The 21837-nt window shown below is 42.2% G+C and overlaps 1 protein-coding gene and 1 long non-coding RNA gene across 5 annotated transcripts in view; one reads left to right on the top strand and one right to left on the bottom strand.

Annotated features, from left to right (window-relative positions):
* The window catches only part of rbfox3a (RNA binding fox-1 homolog 3a), a 145836-nt gene that overhangs the window by 10917 nt on the left and 113082 nt on the right, over positions 1-21837 (bottom strand). For 2 of the 4 annotated variants that reach the window (XM_078103010.1, XM_078103011.1), the window contains exons 9-12: positions 13828-13867; positions 13674-13738; positions 9293-9371; positions 2699-6509 (exon numbers count right to left, since the gene is read on the bottom strand). In XM_078103010.1, coding sequence (XP_077959136.1) covers positions 6498-6509; positions 9293-9371; positions 13674-13738; positions 13828-13867 — 196 coding nt within the window. In that variant the 3' untranslated portion in view covers positions 2699-6497. Of the gene's footprint in view, positions 1-2698; positions 6510-9292; positions 9372-13673; positions 13739-13827; positions 13868-21837 lie in introns of those variants that run through there. The other 2 variants (XM_078103012.1, XM_078103009.1) reach the window with 1 other exon arrangement.
* On the top strand, positions 18491-21751 carry LOC144407972 (uncharacterized). Its single transcript, XR_013467705.1, has 5 exons — positions 18491-20750; positions 20888-20949; positions 21040-21117; positions 21214-21328; positions 21423-21751. It is a non-coding gene; the product is annotated as an uncharacterized LOC144407972 (long non-coding RNA).

The following is a 21837-nucleotide window of genomic DNA, read 5'->3' as shown; positions in this document are numbered from 1 at the left end:
ACTATATTTGGATCATGCAGTATCTTACAAGATATCCTATTAATTCAGTTCAAGTTTTAATTGTATTTGTTCATCCGTCAGGCTACAGTGATCAGGTAGGCTTTAACGTATTCAGCCTTTCAGTATCGGCCTACAGCAAAGTACAAAGAGTTTGGAAAATAAAATAATCCCCCAAACAGCTGTCAAAATTAACCAAAAACAATACATTTTATTCTGTCACTAATTGATATATATATATATATATATATATATATATAATCTTTTGGATGTACAGTGCGTAATATTCAATCTTCTTGCTATTTCAGGATGCTGGTGAAGACGCTGTTTCACAGGACCTTGCAATACAAAAGATGAAAATGTACAGGAACAAGACGAACACGTCGAAGACGTCGGTATCGTGTTGGACGGAGTAAAAGTTCTGACTGCACTGAGGGACTTTCCAAGGGCTTTCTGTCTGCTGGTTGGGTTTGCGTGTGCAGTCAATCTTGCACATTCAAAGAAACTTAAACACATTTAAGGTGTTCCAAGTTTTCTTGGAGCTGGACTGTTCAAACCTTTGACCCTTGGAGAAAAAAGGGAATTGTTGTTACTGTTAGAACTCTCCAATGTGGTTACTGTTTGTTCAATGCATGTTAATTATATTTTTAAGATTCACATTGAGAAGTTTAGGTTTGGCTCTTTCCTAGAGTTCAGTTTTAGTGTTGCTATCTAGTGTTAATGCTGCTTTATTTCTGTTGTTCAAATGTATATAAACCATGCTCATTTAATGCAGCTTTTCCTGTATGTATTTATAGAAATTTGCACAAATAAAGTTTAACCTGCTGTACTTATGTATGATGATGTGTTTGTTAAGTTTACTGTTACACAAAAATGTATTGAGTGATCTAGACATAGAAAAATTGTGGCAACAAAGTGACACGTAATTGTATTGAATAGATTTAAACAATTAATTTAAGTCCAGAAGGGCAACGGCAATGTGTTGAATTAACTAACAATGTGCTAAAACGTGAGTTGATAAAACTTATTTTATTCAGTAAATCAAATTTAATTTGAACAAGATTAGTAGTATATAACACTCAATTTCACTCAAATATTCAGTAAATATAAATACATTCCACCCAAATATTCAGTAACTGCTAGTCAATTACACCTGAATTTGAAGTAAATATGAATCAATTCCACCCAAATATTCAGTTACTGTAAATCAATTCCACCAGAATATGAAGTAAATATAAATCAATTCCACCCAAATATTCAGTAACTGTAAATCAATTTCAATTAAATATTCAGTAAATGTAAATCATATTCATCTAAATATTTAGTAATTATAAGTAAATTTCACCCAAAGATTAAGTAAATATAAATTTATTATGATGATTTTCTTAGTAGACATGAATCATTTTTCCTTGTCAAAATATTTTAGATTTAATTATTATTATTATTTATTTCTTTCAATAATATTTGCTTAAATGTTGAGTAAGTAAATTCTAATCAATTATATTAATTGTCACTTTGTTGCCACAATTTTTTTACGTTACCATTGGTCCCGTTTTTTAGAGTGTGGTTAAGGTTAATAAAAGATGACAATAAGGCATAAAAAGCTCTCTCGAAGTCACAGCTGTTTCTTTAACTACAGGGAACAGTGCTGCTTCACTGTGAAACATGAGCTTGATATGAACATGATACGTCATGTTAACTTAAAAAGGCTCTTTTAACTTGTTTTCGGGATGACTGAGGGAAAATAAAACCCTCCATTACACATGAATGACAACTTTATAAACTGTCTGCTTCATCCCCTAACACAGGCGCGATGGTTTGTCATAAAATCAAGAAACAGACTGACTCATTTACATTACAGGCCATTTAGCTGACGCTCTTATCCAAAGCAACTTACATTGCATTTTTAACTAATGGTTTTACATTTTGGTCTGGGGAGCAATTAGGGGTCAGGTCTTGCTCAGGGACACTTCGACATGGGACATGGGGCAGCCGGGGTTCTCACTGCCAACCTTGCTGTTCCCGGCGCACCCTCTCTTCTCTCCATGCGCCACCGTCGTTAAACTTGTGCTCTCCATATTTAATAGGATTGACACAGTGTCGGTTGTATTTCTCTATTGGGATTCCTTTCTTTTTAATGTGTTAGCATTGTTCATGTGTGTGTGTGTGTTTGTGGTGGGGGGGTGATGGGGGGGGGGGGTCTAGCCCGTCTGGTACATCAGTGCTTATTGACTGAACTCTCTTATCTGGGGTAAATTGCTTCTCTTCTCGCTCCTCTTTCTTTCTGCAATGCTGACTCCCCTCCTTACGATCCCATCAGACACAGCACGCACAGATGCTATTTACTGGTGGGGGAGTTTGTGTGTGTGTGTGTGTTTGTGTGTGACTGGCTGAGAGCGAGTGAGATTGGTGTGTACCAGAATGCTTGGGTGTATTAGGGAGAGTTGCCTGTGCTGCTCTTATGTCTCATAAGCCACACCCACAATGGTTCTTACACTTTGAGACCATACATTTGGTCATATATCAGCCTAGTGTTAAAGACTTATTTTCAGCTCTTAAGAAATTGAATTTGACAAATTATTTGGATTATTATGTATTTCTTACTGTCCCTTTTTTTTAAGTCTCCACATTGACTGACATGTATTTTTCTGTAGCAACACAGTAAAGTAATCACACAAATAATATTATTTGTAATATCTTATTTGCATTTAACGGTCCAATGGGTAAAATAAGTAAGTTCTGGACCCTACTGGACACACTCTGGACTCGTCCGACCACCTGCCCTCTTGACCCCATTCCATCACAGCTTCTACAATGTACCGATCCTGACCTTCTTCCTCACATTCCATTCCACAGAGACTGCTCTCCTTGCTGTCTCAGAGCAACTCCACACTGCTAGAGCCGCCTCTCTCTCCTCTGTCCTCATCCTTCTGGACCTCTCTGCTGCATTTGACACAGTCAACCACCAGACCCTTATTTCCTCCCTTCAGGAACTTGGTGTCTCAGGCTCTGCTCTCTCCCTTCTCTCATCCTACCTCGACGGCCGCACCTTCCGGGTAACCTGGCGAGGATCTGTGTTGGAACCTTGTCCTCTTACTACTGGAGTTCCTCAGGGTTCCGTCCTGGGTCCCCTCCTCTTCTCGCTCTACACCAACTCTCTCAGCGCTGTCATTCGCTCGCATGGCTTCTCCTACCACAGCTATGCCGATGACACCCAACTAATTCTCTCCTTCCCTCCCTCGGATCTCTGCCTGTCTGACTGACATCTCTCAGTCAACTGAAGGTCAACTTTGGCAACTCCGTGTTAACGCCCACTTTGACTGCAGGAACCTCGGCGTCACATCTGACAGCCGACTCTCCCTGACTCCCAACATCACTGCGACAACACGATCCTGTAGATACACGCTCTACAACATCAGGAGAACACGTCCTCTTCTCACTCAGAAGGCAGCGCAGGTACTGATTCAGGCTCTTCTCCCTCCTGGACTACTGTAACTCTCTCCTGCAGGTCTCCTGCTACCACCATTCCACCTCTGCAGCTCATCCAGAATGCAGCAGCTCCACTGGTCTTTAATCTTCCTAACTTCTCCCACACTCCTCCACTCCTCCGCTCTCTTCACTGGTACCGGTGGCTCATCCAGTTCTAAACACTGGTGCTCACGTACCGTGCTGTGAATGGATGGGGTCCAGCTTACATCCAGGACCTGGTCCAACCCGACATCCCGACCCGCACTCTCCGCTCTGCATGTGATAAACTGCTTGTTCCTCCTCACTGAGAGCAAAACACTCGACTAGATCTCCACTCTTTGCTGTCCTGCTCCTAAATGGTGGAAGGAGGTCTGTGAAGACATCAGGACCACAGAGAGCCTTCACATCTTCAGACTAAAGACACACCTCTTCAGACTCTACCTCCACTAACACACTAACTAACTGTACCGCTTACATTGGACTTATAATGGCTCTTATCTATAGCAAGTTGTAAATTGGCTTATTTGAGGAAATTGCACTTTCTTGTTTCTTGTTCTTCTTCAAGATGAATGCGCTAAAATATTTTAACGCAGTCAACGCAACTTTTTTCTTTTTTTTACTTCCGGTCTAAATAAAATTGGCCCCATGAAACGAAACGGCCGCTAGCTGCAGTCAGTGACATCAAGATGGAGAGAGCTTTTTGCATTGGAAGTAAAACAAACAGAGGCGCGACATACAGCAGAGAACGTTGCAGACAAATGACTCCACGTGTCAAACAGAAAGGGGGTGAGTGACAGAGGACCAGCACCGTGTCCCTAAAAGACGTGGTTTGAAAACGTTCTGGCGAAATGGGGGGAGATTGTTGACACTTCAAACAAGCAAAGTGCACGAGGACAGCAGGTAGAGTCACTCGTTTAACATATTCTGCCTCCAAGTTGATCAAATATGTGTACTTTTGTGTTTAAAACAACAGTTAAACAACAATGTCTAAAATACATGCTTTCTAAAGTGATTATTCGTTACTTTTAAGATTTAGTCTTAAGAAGAAAAACAAACATTCATTATACACAACATTGTAACAACAACAATAACATTCAATTCAACATTGAATTTCATAATGTGTGATTAATTAATTAATTTCTATTTCTATTTATTCTATTTCTATTTCTAATTTCTATTGACAGCACTACTAAAAACCTTGTGACAAGTAGCACCAAAAGTTATCCAGTCATCAAATCTGACTCCAATCATATTTGTGTCCAAAAAAAGACTTGCATGAAACATGAAATGCATCCATAAAATTGCAAAATAAATATTGTTAACTGACTTCATAAATCTCCTGCTTTCAAGCTTGGTTCCTGAGATGGGTTCATAGAACCCTCACCAACCAGTTGTATTACTGTTAGCGGAGGTTTTGATGCAAGTTGGAGGTTGAGCACAATTATCAATTTGCTTCTCTACACCAGTCTGACAACTTCTTTAAAACATACTAGTCCTGGAATGGCCGTTACTTTGAGAGATTTAGAGAAAAACAGACTGAAAAAACAGGTCCAAGTCCAGATACTAAAAACATTTAACTAGAAGGACTGACTGGAGCATCCATCCACTCGCTTCACTACACTTTTTGGTGTCTTGAATTAGAGCTCTGGGTGACAACTCCTCCCACTGAAAACTAATCAAATTGGGAGATCTTGTTTTTGCATTGAGGATCCAATATGTCCTTTTATTGACGCTCAATGAGGTGGTCTGAGCCGGTGTTTTTGTAGGTAAAAGGGAAACATCACAGATTAAAGTCAGTCTCCAACTTGTGATAATGATAATGAAATGAGTTGGTATTGTGCTATTTCACAGCTGATTCCTGGTATAACAATTGACCAATCACCGCCTTGTAGACGAGGTCGAGAATGGGCACCTCCACTGCCCACACACCTACTTCCAAAAGACTAATTATAGTTGTTGAGAGTTACCTAACTGAACTATAAAAAGACACATTTGATCATTTTGTATTGAACTTAACTGTATTAAAGTATTAAACTAAATTCAAGAGGATCACACTATGTTGACTAAGGGGTCAAATATACTCGTCAGTTTTTCTCCTCATGCATATTGAGCGTCTGTGGGATTATTGCTCAGTGTGAGCAGGACGTGACTAGTCATGAAACAGAAATAATGGGTTTGTCTCCTTTATTAAAGTCATGAAGCAGTAACGGGACACCTCCTGCCCCTGGCACTGTGCCAACGATCAATGGGCTCCAACACACCGCAGCCTGTTTTTGCAATGGTTGTCGTAGTACTTGATAATACATCACTTCCTCCTGCATTCAGATTTGGTAATACATCACGCTCCTCCTCTCGCCTTGGTTTAATAATGCATCCCTTCCTGGTTGGGATTTGTTGCAGTTCTACCCCCTTTGGGCTAAGCAGCTCTGGGTCCCATTAAGCCACTTCTCTGAGGGGTTGCATGGCTGTATCATTAACAAATCCCATCTAAAACTTGTTTCTTAATTTCTAATTGCAGAACATTAATGTATTTAATATTTAAGGGGATACATTACTTATTGAAACACAAGGTAAAGAAATGAAATGGAATTAAAACCAGCGCAAAAGGCCACCGTGAAGGAACTAATTTGCCGACCAATAATTTTGAGAGATGAAAATGAGGAGACTAAAAGTTTAAAATTGCTACTCTCCTTTGTCTGCATTGACTGTTCATTTTTACCATCTCACACATGTCAATACAAATACATTCAAGTCAAAACAGAGTGACAAAATGTTCTTTCCAAAATAAGTACATTACATCGATAAATGACAATGTGTTCACTCTAATGTAAATGGAGAAACAACTTCCGAGCGACTCTGGAGTTTCAGGGTCACATGTGCCAACTGGAAGCATTTTATTTTGAGTTTTCCATGATGATGGTGAAGAGGGTTATTTACTCATTTCATGTGTTGCTGTTTTTTGTGTCTGTTTTGCAGGGAAGGAAAGGCCTCTGTCTTTTCTAGTAGGGAGTGAAGCGACTGCACCCTCCTCTTTAAAGGCTAGCCTGCAACATCAAAGATGAAAAGCTCTGATCAGTATTCAACGTAGAACGTAAAGAATATTAATATTAAAATGTTAAAACTTCTCTCTTTCCTCCAAAGTAATGTTCCTCCCTTTTCCCCTCTTGTCTCGTGTTTAATTGGTGAACAAAGGAGATTGTGTCTGTATGTGCTGGTTGAATGGAGTCATTTTAATACTTGATCTAATTTAGCAAGTTTGCAATTAACGTCAATGTATTATTTCCTGTTTGTTCAAGGAGAGGCAGAAGACTGTTGAGACTAACACGGGACAACCGTCATGGCTATTCTAGCAACTATTTCAAACACACATTTGATTACGTGTGAAATGGACCACAGACTGGTGAGCTGAAAAAATCGTGCTGCTAGAGAGATAAAAAACACAACTGCTCCTGGAACCTTCCTGGATTCTTCTTTTACTGTATACACCGAAAACCACCAGGTAATCAAATATTTGTAAAGATAATGCATTACAATATCTTCCCTACAATACCTGGACCTGCGCAGTGTTGAAAACATGTGGCCCTTTCACTGGTGGTATTTTCAACATTTTGCTAGCTTTGGCTAACCTTCTGCTAACCCAGCACAGCCGTGTTCCACTCCCAACAGAGATAAGAAGGACGTGACATGGGCTTTTGTTCCAGACGCAGACGTCTTTTCCTGCCACAGCTGACAATGAAAGTAAGGGAGGCGTCTCGCTTCCTTCTCAACCCTCTTGCACATGTGCATCATGGATCAGGCTGGATATATGGATCGGCTAGCGGTGTGCATGTGTTGATCCTTTGTAGTCTGTCCTGATAATATCTGACAGCATATCAGATTGGGAAATATACCTGCATACACACCGATACCTGATCCAGCATCCAGGCGTCCAATGCAATGAGGGAAGAGCCAGTGATGACTGCCACTATAACAATAATATCATCAATGCCGTCAAACTAAAAATGAATTCCAACTTTCCATGATATTTGCAACCATGCCAGTTTGTCAAAAAACAGAAGATTGATGCAGCAGAACACAGTTACAACAGTTACAGAACAAGTTGCAATAAGGTAACTGAACGGAGTAAATCTAAAAATCCTGGTTAAAATCCACTAAAGATGCTCATTGTTAGACTCTGGCCTCCTGCATGAAGGGCTGTCATGTGTAACGGAGTTAGAAATACACTGTCGTTTTCAATGTATTGTATCTTATTTTTGGTTATTATTCAACACTCTTGTTGAGTGTGTGTGTGAATTTTATTTTGATGAGTTAAATTTGTGGAAATTGCGATTCATCTCTTCTGCGCCTCCTTGGCTTCCGTGTTGCTCTGTTGAAGGTAAGTTGAGGGAAAAATGATGTCGCACTATTTCGCTGTGTTCTTAGAAATATAACTGTTAACATCAGCAACCATTGCCGTGGGTAACATGACCACAGTTTTCAGCTGTGGTGCGTCATTATTTTAGACGATGAAAGTATACGTTTGGTCGTTTGTACTCACTACATCCGGTCGCCCTGACGTATACGTTCCCCTCTAGAGACCCTGTGTGTAGGGAGCTGATGTGCGGAGACCAGAAGGCAATGTCAGTGTTTTATTGTCTGTTAAAATATCAGTACCTGAGTCGGCTACTTCCATGCACTAAACACATCTGTTACACATGCTCCACCTGCTCCACCAGCCAACCTCCATAGACTTACTTTCCAGCTGGCTGCATAGAGGAGACACTAATTCCTGCATTGACAATGCATGCTAGCAAAAGTCCAATGCAAACCAGATTTACTGAATATTTGGGGGGATTTCAGACAAACGTCAGCGCTGTATTCAGCCATCTCATTCATACCGCCAAGGCCCCGTTTATGAAAAATCACCTGGTAACTGTATCATGACACCAACTCAAGTCAAGTCAGAGACTTTGTAAGCAAGTCCTGGCTACGTATTGTACATCAACACATCTGACAACATGAGTCTGCCTACCTAGTCCACAAGGTGACATCCTGTATACGGCCCAAACTCACAGCACCTCAAAGAATCAAACTGAACCAATATTTCCAAAATAGAACTTCAGGGAAGGCAAGATAAGGATTTATGTGAATCTGAAATGATTCTCATCTACAGGAAAAGTGTTTATCCAACCGAAAAGTCTGCCGTGTCATGTCTTTATTTCATTGAGAATTAGAAATACACACTGAACGTGAGGGGTCTGGATATGGAAGAGCGTGGTAAAAGGGAGGAGGAAATTTGAAGATAAAAGAGAAGAACGAGTAGAGTAATAAGGAGGCCACTGTTTTTAGTTGGTAAATGAAGAGGAAGAACATGTTATAATCAATGAAGGCTTTTAGCTAGCAGCTGCACTAGGGGAAGCCTGGGGCCGATTGGGGGTAAACAGAGGAGGTGGCGCTTTTGATCCCCGTCATCACAATCCCGTCTGCATTCATCTGATCTGTCCAAGAAGCTGCAACGAGCAGCAGAGAACTTTAATTCTCCTTCTACTGTTCCTCCTTTTGTGCTCCTACTTTAATCTCTCACGGCATGTTGAAGCATTTACTAGATGGTCGTTAATCTTTGGAGGAAACACCTACAAACAAAATAAATTGTGCTCTCAGTTTCACCCCCATCATCTTTTTATTCCTCTGTAAAGATTGTTTTTTCATCTTTGATGTTAGCTGCAAAGCTAGCTAAAAACAAACATTAACTATTGGTCGTACAACAAGGTATTAAAGAAAGAAGAGAGTGAGGATGCTTTACCTTTTCATCATTATATCAGATACAAGAAACTTGGATCAGACTCACCATAGTGCCCACGCTATATGTGGCTCCAGGACCAATGGTATGGTGGTATGGGTCTGCTGTTGCATAGACTCTGCCATAACTACACAGGAGAAAACAAGCACAAACAGAGTTTACTGTGACAACATAGTACAATACCTTAAGTCTGACAACTTCTCCAAGATGTTCACCAGACGACAAAACACAATCTATGGAAATACTGCAAACATCAGGGCTGGCATTGATCACGCCTGACAGTAAGTAGCTCAGCAGGTTTGAAATGAGTGTGGCCTTTTGAAGTGGTTCTTGCGTGGTCCGAGTGGCCAGACTAGGGGGTAACTTCTTTCTGCCCTAAATATTTTACCCCGAAATACGATTGTCAAAATGGTATTCACTGCTTTTTTGGAGTTGGAATAAATATTAAATATCAAGTAATTTGTTTTTTATACTGTAATTATTTTGCATTAAATCAATCTGGGATGTTTGCTGAAAGTGATTCGATTACCCTACCTGGAACATTTTCCACCAGCCGCAACTGGATGCAGTAGTATAAGCAGACAATGTTCAGAAGAATATGAACAGTCTGTCTCCCTCGTGTGACTCAAAGGTGTACTGCAGACATACATTACAGGTTATACATTTTGTTATTTGGGGGCCAAAATGAAATCTCCTGTGACCATCCTTTGGGTACTGACCCAGTGTTTGGGAAAAGATGTGGACTCCTTTTGACCGCTGGGTCTCCCACTTTGAATTGTGTGTGTGTGTTTAGGAACCTTTCAGGTACACACAGCAGCAACCAGCAGAATACTCATGGTAACATTGGTAGAAGTAGCCCCAGAAACAGAGTGACGCTGAGTGCGAAAAGTGGTCGGTGGAAGGTTCCTTTGTCAGAACGGCAGGTGGCGATGGTCAGTGGAAGGTTCCTTTGCCTTAACGGCCGGTTGCGTTTGCGGTGGTTGGTGGTCGGATCCTTTTTCAGAACAGCATAAGTTGATCACAGTTGGGTATTTAGCGACATGCAAATACCATGTAACGTTAAATGAAATCTTCGTACATGCTTTTCAAACTTTATTGACAATCTAGCAGATCTCAGCGACTTGCAAGTAGCGCAGCGTCTTAAATAAAGTGATGTGTGTCTTAATGCAAGGCTTTAGAAATGAATACAAAGGGATTCTATATTCATTAAGTCTGAAACGGGTCATTTGACCAATGTTTTGATAACCGACCGAAGCCAGCGGACAGAGAGCACCTGCGGACTGACTACTACCCCCCCACACCTCCGCACCCCCGGTCCGGCCAAACCGTTCGCTCGACCACCAGCCGTCACTAGGCTCTCGTTGTATTTATTTATTTCGATACATATGTCCCACTATTGTTTTAGCGTTGCCATGCCTCTCTGATTATCGCCATGTTCCCATCATCTGACCGGCAGCTCGCAAGATCTGTGGCCACCTTCCTATGATATGATCGGCAGGTCACATGATCTGTCGCCACCTTCCTATGATATGATCGGCAGGTCACATGATCTGTGGCCACCTTCCTATGATATGATCGGCAGGTCACATGATCTGTCGCCACCTTCCTATGATTTGATCGGCAGGTCACATGATCTGTCGCCACCTTCCTATGATATGATCGGCAGGTCACATGATCTGTCGCCACCTTCCTATGATTTGATCGGCATGTCGCTAAATCTGAAGACATTTTGACTTATTCCCCAAAACATAAAACCATATGGATTCATCTGAAGCAGTACAAATCAAAGGGGAATTTAATCAGTTGGGGAACACTTTGTTAATTGTTTCCTCCTTTACAAATTCCAACTACCAGATATAAACCTTATGTATGTTAGCTTTGATTGAATAGGTTTCATAATGGATAGGGAGTCTAACCCACCACAATGAGTATGCATGAGACACATAAGGCATTGGGTCGTCGATTTTAACTGGGGTCCGGAGGAGAGATCTATAATCATTTCCTCCTCTCACTCACACTAAGAACAGGCCTATGGGATGAAAATGCAATCGATGTGTCCCTATAAATGTACGTTGTAAAGGTGAGAGTGTGTGATTGCAATGATTTGTTTTACCCATTTCAATTTATGAGGAAAAGGGGACAAGTGTTTTATCTTCCACATGATGGGGAGTGGTGGCAATAAAAGTAACGTCAGCTGGAGAAAAAAAAAAGAGAACGAGAAAGATAAGAAAATAAACGGGCATAGTGATAAGAGTAGTAGATGGAGGAAGGGAGAAAGAAAAGTGATTATGAATGAAGAAAAAGATGATTTTGTGGTGTGGACACAGAGAATGATGGCACGGGGGGAAGCAAGTGTACGGTTGTAAAGAGAAAATATATCTGGAAGCAGAAAGCTGGAAGGAAAAAGGAAATGATTATGTTATATGTTAAATTGTAACGTTTAACATGTTTAGCTAACAGTTATCTGAGAGTGTTCCCCCTTCTATGCCATCTCCTTCACCTCCTTCTCTGCTCCTCTCCGGGCTCCCCGACTGCCATCTCAGCCTGCATCTCTGTCTGTCTCCTGGGGCTTATATTCTAGTCTTTTCAACAGCACTGGCTTGGAACTAATCCCCTCCCTCAACACTCCTCTCCTCTTTCATTCTACCCCTTCATCCCTCCTTCTCTGATGCCACCAGACGGCTTTATTTATATTCCTCTTTTCCTGTCTGGTTTGTTTATTCTCCTCGAGGAGTAAAGGGAGGCCACCGCAGGTCTGCAGGGCAGAGATAAGAGGCGGTGTTGCTACACTGTAAGTTTCACTGGGAGACCTGAGCAAAGGATGTTAGGGAAATGCACATGGGAGGAGGGAGAAGCAAGGGTCTAGTGCTGCAAATGACCATTTTCATCAATAATCAATCGCTATCAAGGTTTGATCAGTCTTAGTCCAATCAGAGTTAGGAATCTGTTGCTCAATACACACAGACACCGGTCTATACGTTTTCCTTAGAATTGACGGGCATCCAGTGACTGTTGTCGGTCTGCATGGTTTTCATGGTATGGGTGGAAAGAGTAAAGTAGTAGTTTTGTTACAGTGGAACCCACAGCAGCGTGAAGTAAAGGCCGAACAACGCTGACTCCAGGCTGTTAAAGGCTCAAGAAGAGCAGATAGAAACAGGACATTTGATGGTCAATCCTGATTGCATTATGCCTCTTCCGACCTGGCTTGTTAAGCAATGGGGGGGCCCAACTGCCCTAGAGAGACAGAATAGAGGCAGACTCTCTCGCTCGCCACTCCATCCACTCTGAGTTGGGCCCCTTTCATCACCCGATGATTACAACTCAGTCTCTGCTACATCTCGGAGAAAAGGAAACGTGTAAAACATGGTGGAGATCGGCGTGCCGCTCACCTGCTGTGCTTCGCTACACTGTGTTCATAACCCTCCCAAGCCCTCCGCTCACTACCTGCTCCTGATAAATCTTACATTATCAGAGGCCTACAGGCTCCTGCTTGGCGGTTCCCTATCGGCCCTGACATGGTCAATCTCCGAGCAGACTGCAGGCTCCCAGAGGGCCGAGGACAGCTGCTCGGAGCGGCACCAGGCCCTGGAGGTGAGGGGGGCGCATGACAACTGAAAGATGGAGTGGATGCCACTGCCTCACGTACTCCCCTCCACGCCCCCCGTGGCAGGATGTTAAATCGTCTTTCTGCTCATCATCTGTCTCGGTGAGCCACCGTGGAGATTGGAGGGCAGCACACAACGTGACAACATCTACCCCTGTGGGCTCACAAGGCCACATGAAAGGAGCTCCAGGTTGCAGCAGACGGAGCGTGTTAACCGAGGGAGCTGCTCGGGCTCACAGAGTACCGACCAATCACACGTCCTTTCTCATTCCAGCATGCGGGCGGAGTGACCCTGTACTAGTTTAGCATAAATAGTGAGAGATACATTTTTATTGATCAAACCTATATGGTCATTTTGGGTTTAAAACCAGATCATATGGTTAAGAATTGAAAACAACATATTCTCCAATTTAGACCAGTGAATATTTTTTATATTCTAAAAACTTTTCACACTGGAGGAGGAAAGAATAATAATGATCTGCTCTGTGCTGCTCTGTCAGGGAAGAAAGGAGTAATAAAGGGAAGGAGTGTGACGACTTGGTTAGGGTTACACAACCCTATAGTGAATGTATTCATGACAACACCTTCCTGCACTACTTTATGATGTGCTTCTGTTTTAAAGATATTAAGATAATGGCAGAAACTGGGGATTCAAATATATAGAGCCATTTGACTTATTTAATACATTACGGTTGTTACAAACAATTCTTGCGACTGAGCCTCCGTCCATCTTAACTTGTGTGTTTTTCTCCGGGTGCAGGATATAAAATGACCCTGGTTATTTACCTGCAGTGCTGTGGAAACGGAAGAAGGCCGTCCACATACCTGTCACTGTATGCAGCTGCAGCAGTAGCAGCCGGCTGGGCGTATCTGTAGGCTGCGTACCCTCCCTACGGAGAGACAGAGCAATTCATTACCACCTCACAGCCACATCCACAAGACGATCAGGGAAAATACATGTAAATAGTTTTAAACTTACATATATTTCTGCTCCATAAAAGCCGTCCTGGTACAGCACACTGTGGATAACACAAGACATGTTTTAGCATTGAAATTAACAGAGGGTGGTACGGTGCTTTACTTAAGAACCCTAAAAGGTACAAGAGGAAACATCCAGTGTTTCTAGAGCACAAGACGCCCTTTAGATAAACTCTCTCTCTCTTTTTACTGCAGCAGGTTCTGACAAACTGTGTCGGTGTCAACTCCAACCAGAGCAGCGAGGACAAGCTCTGGTCCTGCAGACGAGACGGGCCTCCGCCCACCGGACCTGGACTAACGGAGGCCCCGTTGTGGTCTGAGTGAGGCAGTTTGTGGTGAACCTGCACAGTTAGCGTCTGTTTTGGGGCTAAGTCCAACCGGGAGGCACCAACGACATTACGAGTTACTGCTGTGGGTAAGAGTCTGCTCTCTGATGGTCTGGTTTACTGATGACGGTCATGTAGGGGCGTCAGTGATACACACACAAGGTTTCATTATACAACTAAATGTTCTCGCAGTAACTGTTAAGACAACTTCTTCTCTCTTCTGACATTATGTTGGAAATTAAATCTGCCAAAATGCAACGTGCAGGCGATTGAGTTGAGGTGTAGGATCCTTGCTGGAGTCCATCAACGACGTCATAGACAACGACGTCATAGACAACGACGTCATAGACAACGACGTCATAGACAACGACGTCATAGACAACGACGTCATAGACAGCGGATTAGTGCAGAGGTCCTAGTACATCCTCCAACAGTTTCCTACACGTGTGCATGTCAACGTGTGAGCTGAGCATGCACTAGAACAGGGGTGGGCAAACTACGGCCCGCGGGCTGGACCCGGCCCGTTGGGCGTTTTGATCCGGCCTGCCGAGTATTATGAATTATAAATTATAGTAACGACCGCTGTAACGCGTCTCCGTTCCCGACTTGAGTTTCCCAAAGCACGATGCACGATGACGGCAAAAGACCAGCATCCATGTTTCTTAACTCAAGTTGGGAACGGAGACGCGGTACAGCGTTCTTTACGCGCCGCGCGGCAGAGAACTACGGTGGGCCTGAAGTGCAAAACACAACAGCAAATAGGAAAACACAACAACAAATAGGAAAACACAACGACAAATAGGAAAATAGGAAAACACAACGACAAATAGGAAAACACAACGACAAATAGGAAAACACAACACAACGACAAATAGGAAAACACAACGACAAATAGGAAAACAAAACACAACGACAAATAGGAAAACACAACAGCACATAGGAAAATAGGAAAACACAACAGCAAATAGGAAAACACAACGACAAATAGGAAAACACAACGACAAATAGGAAAACACAACGGCAAATAGGAAAACAAAACACAACGACAAATAGGAAAACACAACGACAAATAGGAAAATAGGAAAACACAACGACAAATAGGAAAATAGGAAAACACAACAGCAAATAGGAAAACACAACGACAAATAGGAAAACACAACGACAAATAGGAAAACAAAACGACAAATAGGAAAACACAACGACAAATAGGAAAACACAACGACAAATAGGAAAACAAAACACAACGACAAATAGGAAAACACAACAGCACATAGGAAAATAGGAAAACACAACAGCAAATAGGAAAACACAACGACAAATAGGAAAACACAACGACAAATAGGAAAATAGGAAAACACAACGACAAATAGGAAAACAAAACACAACGACAAATAGGAAAACACAACAGCACATAGGAAAACACAACGACAAATAGGAAAACACAACAGCAAATAGGAAAACACAACGACAAATAGGAAAACACAACGGCAAATAGGAAAACAAAACACAACGACAAATAGGAAAACACAACGGCAAATAGGAAAACAAAACACAACGACAAATAGGAAAACACAACGACAAATAGGAAAATAGGAAAACACAACAGCAAATAGGAAAACACAACGACAAATAGGAAAACACAACGACAAATAGGAAAACAAAACGACAAATAGGAAAACACAACGACAAATAGGAAAACACAACGACAAATAGGAAAACAAAACACAACGACAAATAGGAAAACACAACAGCAAATAGGAAAACACAACAGCAAATAGGAAAATAGGAAAACACAACAGCAAATAGGAAAACACAACGACAAATAGGAAAACACAACGACAAATAGGAAAATAGGAAAACACAACGACAAATAGGAAAACAAAACACAACGACAAATAGGAAAACACAACAGCACATAGGAAAATAGGAAAACACAACAGCAAATAGGAAAACACAACGACAAATAGGAAAACACAACGACAAATAGGAAAATAGGAAAACACAACGACAAATAGGAAAATAGGAAAACACAACAGCAAATAGGAAAACACAACGACAAATAGGAAAACACAACGACAAATAGGAAAACAAAACGACAAATAGGAAAACACAACGACAAATAGGAAAACACAACGACAAATAGGAAAATAGGAAAACACAACGACAAATAGGAAAATAGGAAAACACAACAGCAAATAGGAAAACACAACGACAAATAGGAAAACACAACGGCAAATAGGAAAACAAAACGACAAATAGGAAAACACAACGACAAATAGGAAAACACAACGGCAAATAGGAAAACACAACGACAAATAGGAAAACACAACGACAAATAGGAAAATAGGAAAACACAACGACAAATAGGAAAATAGGAAAACACAACAGCAAATAGGAAAACACAACGACAAATAGGAAAACACAACGACAAATAGGAAAACAAAACGACAAATAGGAAAACACAACGACAAATAGGAAAACACAACGACAAATAGGAAAACACAACGGCAAATAGGAAAACAAAACACAACGACAAATAGGAAAACACAACAGCACATAGGAAAATAGGAAAACACAACAGCAAATAGGAAAACACAACGACAAATAGGAAAACACAACGACAAATAGGAAAACAAAACGACAAATAGGAAAACACAACGACAAATAGGAAAACACAACGACAAATAGGAAAACAAAACACAACGACAAATAGGAAAACACAACAGCACATAGGAAAATAGGAAAACACAACAGCAAATAGGAAAACACAACGACAAATAGGAAAACACAACGGCAAATAGGAAAACAAAACACAACGACAAATAGGAAAATAGGAAAACACAACGACAAATAGGAAAATAGGAAAACACAACAGCAAATAGGAAAACACAACGACAAATAGGAAAACACAACGACAAATAGGAAAACAAAACACAACGACAAATAGGAAAACACAACGACAAATAGGAAAATAGGAAAACACAACAGCAAATAGGAAAACACAACGACAAATAGGAAAACACAACGACAAATAGGAAAACAAAACGACAAATAGGAAAACACAACGACAAATAGGAAAACACAACGACAAATAGGAAAACAAAACACAACGACAAATAGGAAAACACAACGACAAATAGGAAAATAGGAAAACACAACAGCAAATAGGAAAACACAACGACAAATAGGAAAATAGGAAAACACAACAGCAAATAGGAAAACACAACGACAAATAGGAAAACACAACGACAAATAGGAAAACAAAACACAACGACAAATAGGAAAACACAACGACAAATAGGAAAATAGGAAAACACAACAGCAAATAGGAAAACACAACGACAAATAGGAAAACACAACGACAAATAGGAAAACAAAACGACAAATAGGAAAACACAACGACAAATAGGAAAACACAACGACAAATAGGAACGCACAACAACATTAACTTCTTACGGAAAGGGTAGGGCCTTATAGCAGGAAGCAGCGGACGGACCCTGATTGGACAGACTTGGCGTGAGGAATTGTATGCGTGACACTTGAGAGCCCTGTATCATTTCCTGTTAAAAGACAGACAGTCCGACTGTCCAATCAGAAGGGTCCGTCCTCCTTTCCGTGAGGAGTTACAGTTTTTTGGGATTGCTTACACATTAAAATTAAAAGTAGTACACTATTAGCAAAACCTTACACTCAAGAAGCAAAACATCAGCCCATATTTGCACAACTATAAGCACATTGTCAACCTCACACTCACACACCAAAACTCTACACACAGTGATTTGCAAAACACTAAACACACTTAACATACATTACACACAAAAAAATCGATCATGAAGTCACGTCCACGACGACGACGACGACAACAACAAATGAGATCCGCGCAACACTGGTTGACCACGTTGTCAACCACGGCCTGACGCTGAGGGAGGCTGGACTGCGAGTAAGCCGATATACGGTGGCAAGAGTGATTTCGACTGGAAAATGGGTATTGTAAAAATATCTGAACTACACATTTTTGCCTGACAGTTTTTCAGAGTTTTACGAATGGATGGAGAGGAGATCCAGCATGAGGTCATTTACGTGGATGAGGCTGGGTCCAACCTGACACAAAGAACACGAAGGAGGGGAAGAAACCTCATTGGCCACGGGGCTATAGTCAATGTCCCTGGGCAACGTGGGGGTAATATAACACAGAATGGGGTTCTCCACCGCCCTGCCCATATGGGCCCTTACAGCACAGCACTCATACTTACGTTCTTGGACCAATTGCACAACATAACGGCATCAAATCAAATCGATCATATGGAATACATTGTTGTCTCACTGCATGAAAAGTGGGATTTTCATCAGTATGCGGCACTGTAAATTGTCGTGGAATTTCAGGTTTACGGCAATTTGCGGGCAACGCCGAAAACTGCTGTAAATTGTCAGAAATTGACGTGGGCCTCCCTTGGCAGTTGTCCCCCCATGACCCCCCTCCTCCTAATTCTAGGGGAGGCTTTGACATGTAAATGAAAATGCTGTGAGCTATACAAATGCAAATCAGGGTCGCAGAGGGAGTTTTAGCCCAGGTGACATTTTTTTAAAAGGTAAGAAAATCTCTGGTACAAATAGATCAGGCTCAGTAGCCTAATTATAGACTCTTACATTTTAGCTTGAATTGATTTATTTAATTCAAATATGCTAGATTACTGTGTACGCCATTAGCAACGGCAAATGTTATGTAAAAAAGATACACAAAATAACTTCTTTAAAAGATGAGTTTTAATCAAGGTAAAATGAGCATTCCATGCAAACAACATATGAATCAGCATGAGGGGTCTGCAGAGATCAGTCTCCTAGAGCTCAACTACAGTGCATAGTGGCAGGACTACAGTGACCTTTTCTTTGGTCTTACTTAAATGCACAAAGGATGTATTAACCACACATCTTCTAGCACTGCGCTCAACTGGCAGAAATGATGCTGTATGACGTGTCTGTTCCCTGCAAGCCCCAAACTTCTATTGGCTTTCCATAAAAATGTCTGTCCGGGTGGAGATGAAGCCAGGAAACTTGTGCAAGAACATGTTTAAATGCCGTACCCTTTGACACAACATTACCAACTATAAACTGCTTTATAATGGCTGGTCGTAGTTCTGCTAGAGGGTCAAGGACGGGTTCCTCAAAACTGTTAGTGTTTCCACACCACTTAGCATGAACATATGCTGACCTTTCTGCTCTGCATCTATCGATTGAGTAAGTTACATTAATATATGTTACCCGTTTACATGTCATGGCAAAACATTCAACCTCAGTGACACAAGGGTACATGTGATGATACATTGTCAACATTGCATGTCTGTCAGACTCAAGATTGTCTGGTGGAATGGAGAAAGAGGCACCACTGTACAGTTTTCTAGGGAAAGTCGTTCATTGCTTTACATAAAGCATATCAGCTGTTTCAAAGTCACAACCATTTGTCTTCCTAAAATACTGGTCCTTCCGTATAACAATAACCTCGTATGTGATTGGAGGACCCTTAGACTCCTCGTCCAATCACGTGTGAGGTCATAGGCATGACTCAGACAAAAGTACTTGTGTTACGGCTGTCACCGTGGTCTGTATTTCTTTCCTGTCTGTACCAAGTAGGCTGTGCGGCCCTGTGGACTGAAGCCCCGCCTACTTCCTGGTTTCGGTGGAGCACCACAGGTTCACTCCAGCTCCACCCATTGGTCCACCCTGTCCCAGCGCGCCCAATGGCAGGTCACCATCGCAGCCTTACCTCCAGCACTTAAGGAGAGCCCACGAGTGGCTCGAGGCAGCTTGTCTTGGCCAGTGGACTTGTGTGCCTGTTGTGTTTGTGATTGAGTGCACCTACGTAGAGTACTGTGTTTTGGGTCTGTGTTTTTGCCAGCACGGATCTGACAAGAGGGGGTGAGGTAGGGCCAGAGTTTACACTGATTTCACCACACGTAGTTCTTTGTTTGTTAGTGTCATAGGTGTAGTGGGTGCTGTGCTCTTTGTGTTTTTCCTGGTAAGCGCCTACTGTTTGTTTCAACGTATGTTCAGGCATAGTCCTCCTTTTGGGGATCTCTTTTATTTTACTTAGTTGGTCTTTCACAGCACCCTCATCCACCCTCCTTTTGTTTGTTGTCACGTGCCTGTTTTCCTCTGGTTGCAAATAAATCCTACCCTTTTACAACCGACCAGGTTCTGCCTATATGTTTATGGTCCCCGCACCCCTAGACCGTCCAGGGGGTCGTAACAACTTGCAAGACGAGCATACAAACAGACACGTGTGTTACTATATTCAGAAGAACTGTATCTCCAGTTCCTTTGTTTGGTTTTTGCTGCTTGGTGAATAATGGCGGGACGACGTCTCGCGTTCAACTCGCCTCCAACTCCTTTCCGCGGTCACCAACTTTCGGCCAGTCCGCAGACAGACAGAAGAAGCTGCTGAACGCTCTCAGTGGATCGTCTCGTCAACTCCAACAACAAACTGCCGATATCAACGAGCGGTTCGCTCCACTGGAGCGTTCGGGACTCTGCGGGTTTCTGTCCATGGAGGAGAGGAACCGACTCAAAGAAGAGGAGACGGGCGCACAATCCCACGATAGCGGTAAGAATACGTTCGATGACTGCAAGCTAAGCTAAAAGTAGCGTAGCCTCAAGCTAAGCTAAGAGTAGCCTAGTAGCCTTACAAGTGAGCAGAAACAGCTTTATTAAAGTGTGTTTTCTTTGCCGTGTCGTTTACAGGAAGCGGTGCGTCGTCTTCACAACTCCGAGACAAACTACAGGCGCTACGAACCGGAGCAAGGGTCAGATTTACAGAATATGCTTTCATTCTGCGCTATAAGGGAATATATACGTATAGATACCGATCATAACTGTACATTTTGTTTTCACAGACTATTCTCGCCTCATAATGAGGCGGTGACCTCGTATTTGCTCCGGGAAAAGTCCAGATTTAGACGACGTCATTGTGTGTAAGTGACACTGTTTCTCCTTCCTTGTTAAATGTTAATGTGACTTGCGTTTGATTTTTTTTGTATTCATACCACACTCATTTAATTGTTTTCCAGCCGCCTGTGAGACGGATTGTGAGACGGTACGCAGGAGCTTCAGGTTCAGGCGGAACACTCATTGCGAGCGGAAGCTGCGAAGGATTCAGCGCGGAGTCGAGCGAGAAGAAAGAGGGTCAGAGTTTATTTGCTGACTTGTTTCAGGCGCATTGATCGATGTGTTGTGTCCGTACGCATCGCACAGTACTGATTCATTGTTGTTTTTACAGCTGCTGGAATCGAGACAAAGTGCGCTGGCTGATGACGAGGTGGAACTCTGGAAATCCGCCACCGTGGAGCTCACGTCGGACGGAGGGGACGGCGTTGTTGGCGGGGTCTCGGGGTGGATTGTACGGTCGCCACACGCACACGAGCCGCCTGCACAACAGACCTGCCTCGGAAAACACGGCGCCAGTGACGATCTACGACCCCGAGGAGGCAAACGGACAGTTTACTGAGCTGTAGTTTTTAAACCGCCGTTACCCAAGTGTGGGCAGATCCTCACTTTGTATGCAGTTGTTGTTTGTGTGTTGTTAATAAAGCCCTTTCTTTGCATAAACATGTGGCAAATGTTCATTTTCTCTATAAATTCATTGATGTCCTGGTTGGTATCCTAATAATAGTGTAGTAGCCTACATAGGATAA

Source organism: Gasterosteus aculeatus, chromosome 5 (assembly GCF_964276395.1).
Source record: "Gasterosteus aculeatus chromosome 5, fGasAcu3.hap1.1, whole genome shotgun sequence".
NCBI classification, from domain to species: domain Eukaryota; kingdom Metazoa; phylum Chordata; class Actinopteri; order Perciformes; family Gasterosteidae; genus Gasterosteus; species Gasterosteus aculeatus.
This window is presented reverse-complemented; position numbering and strand designations above follow the sequence as displayed.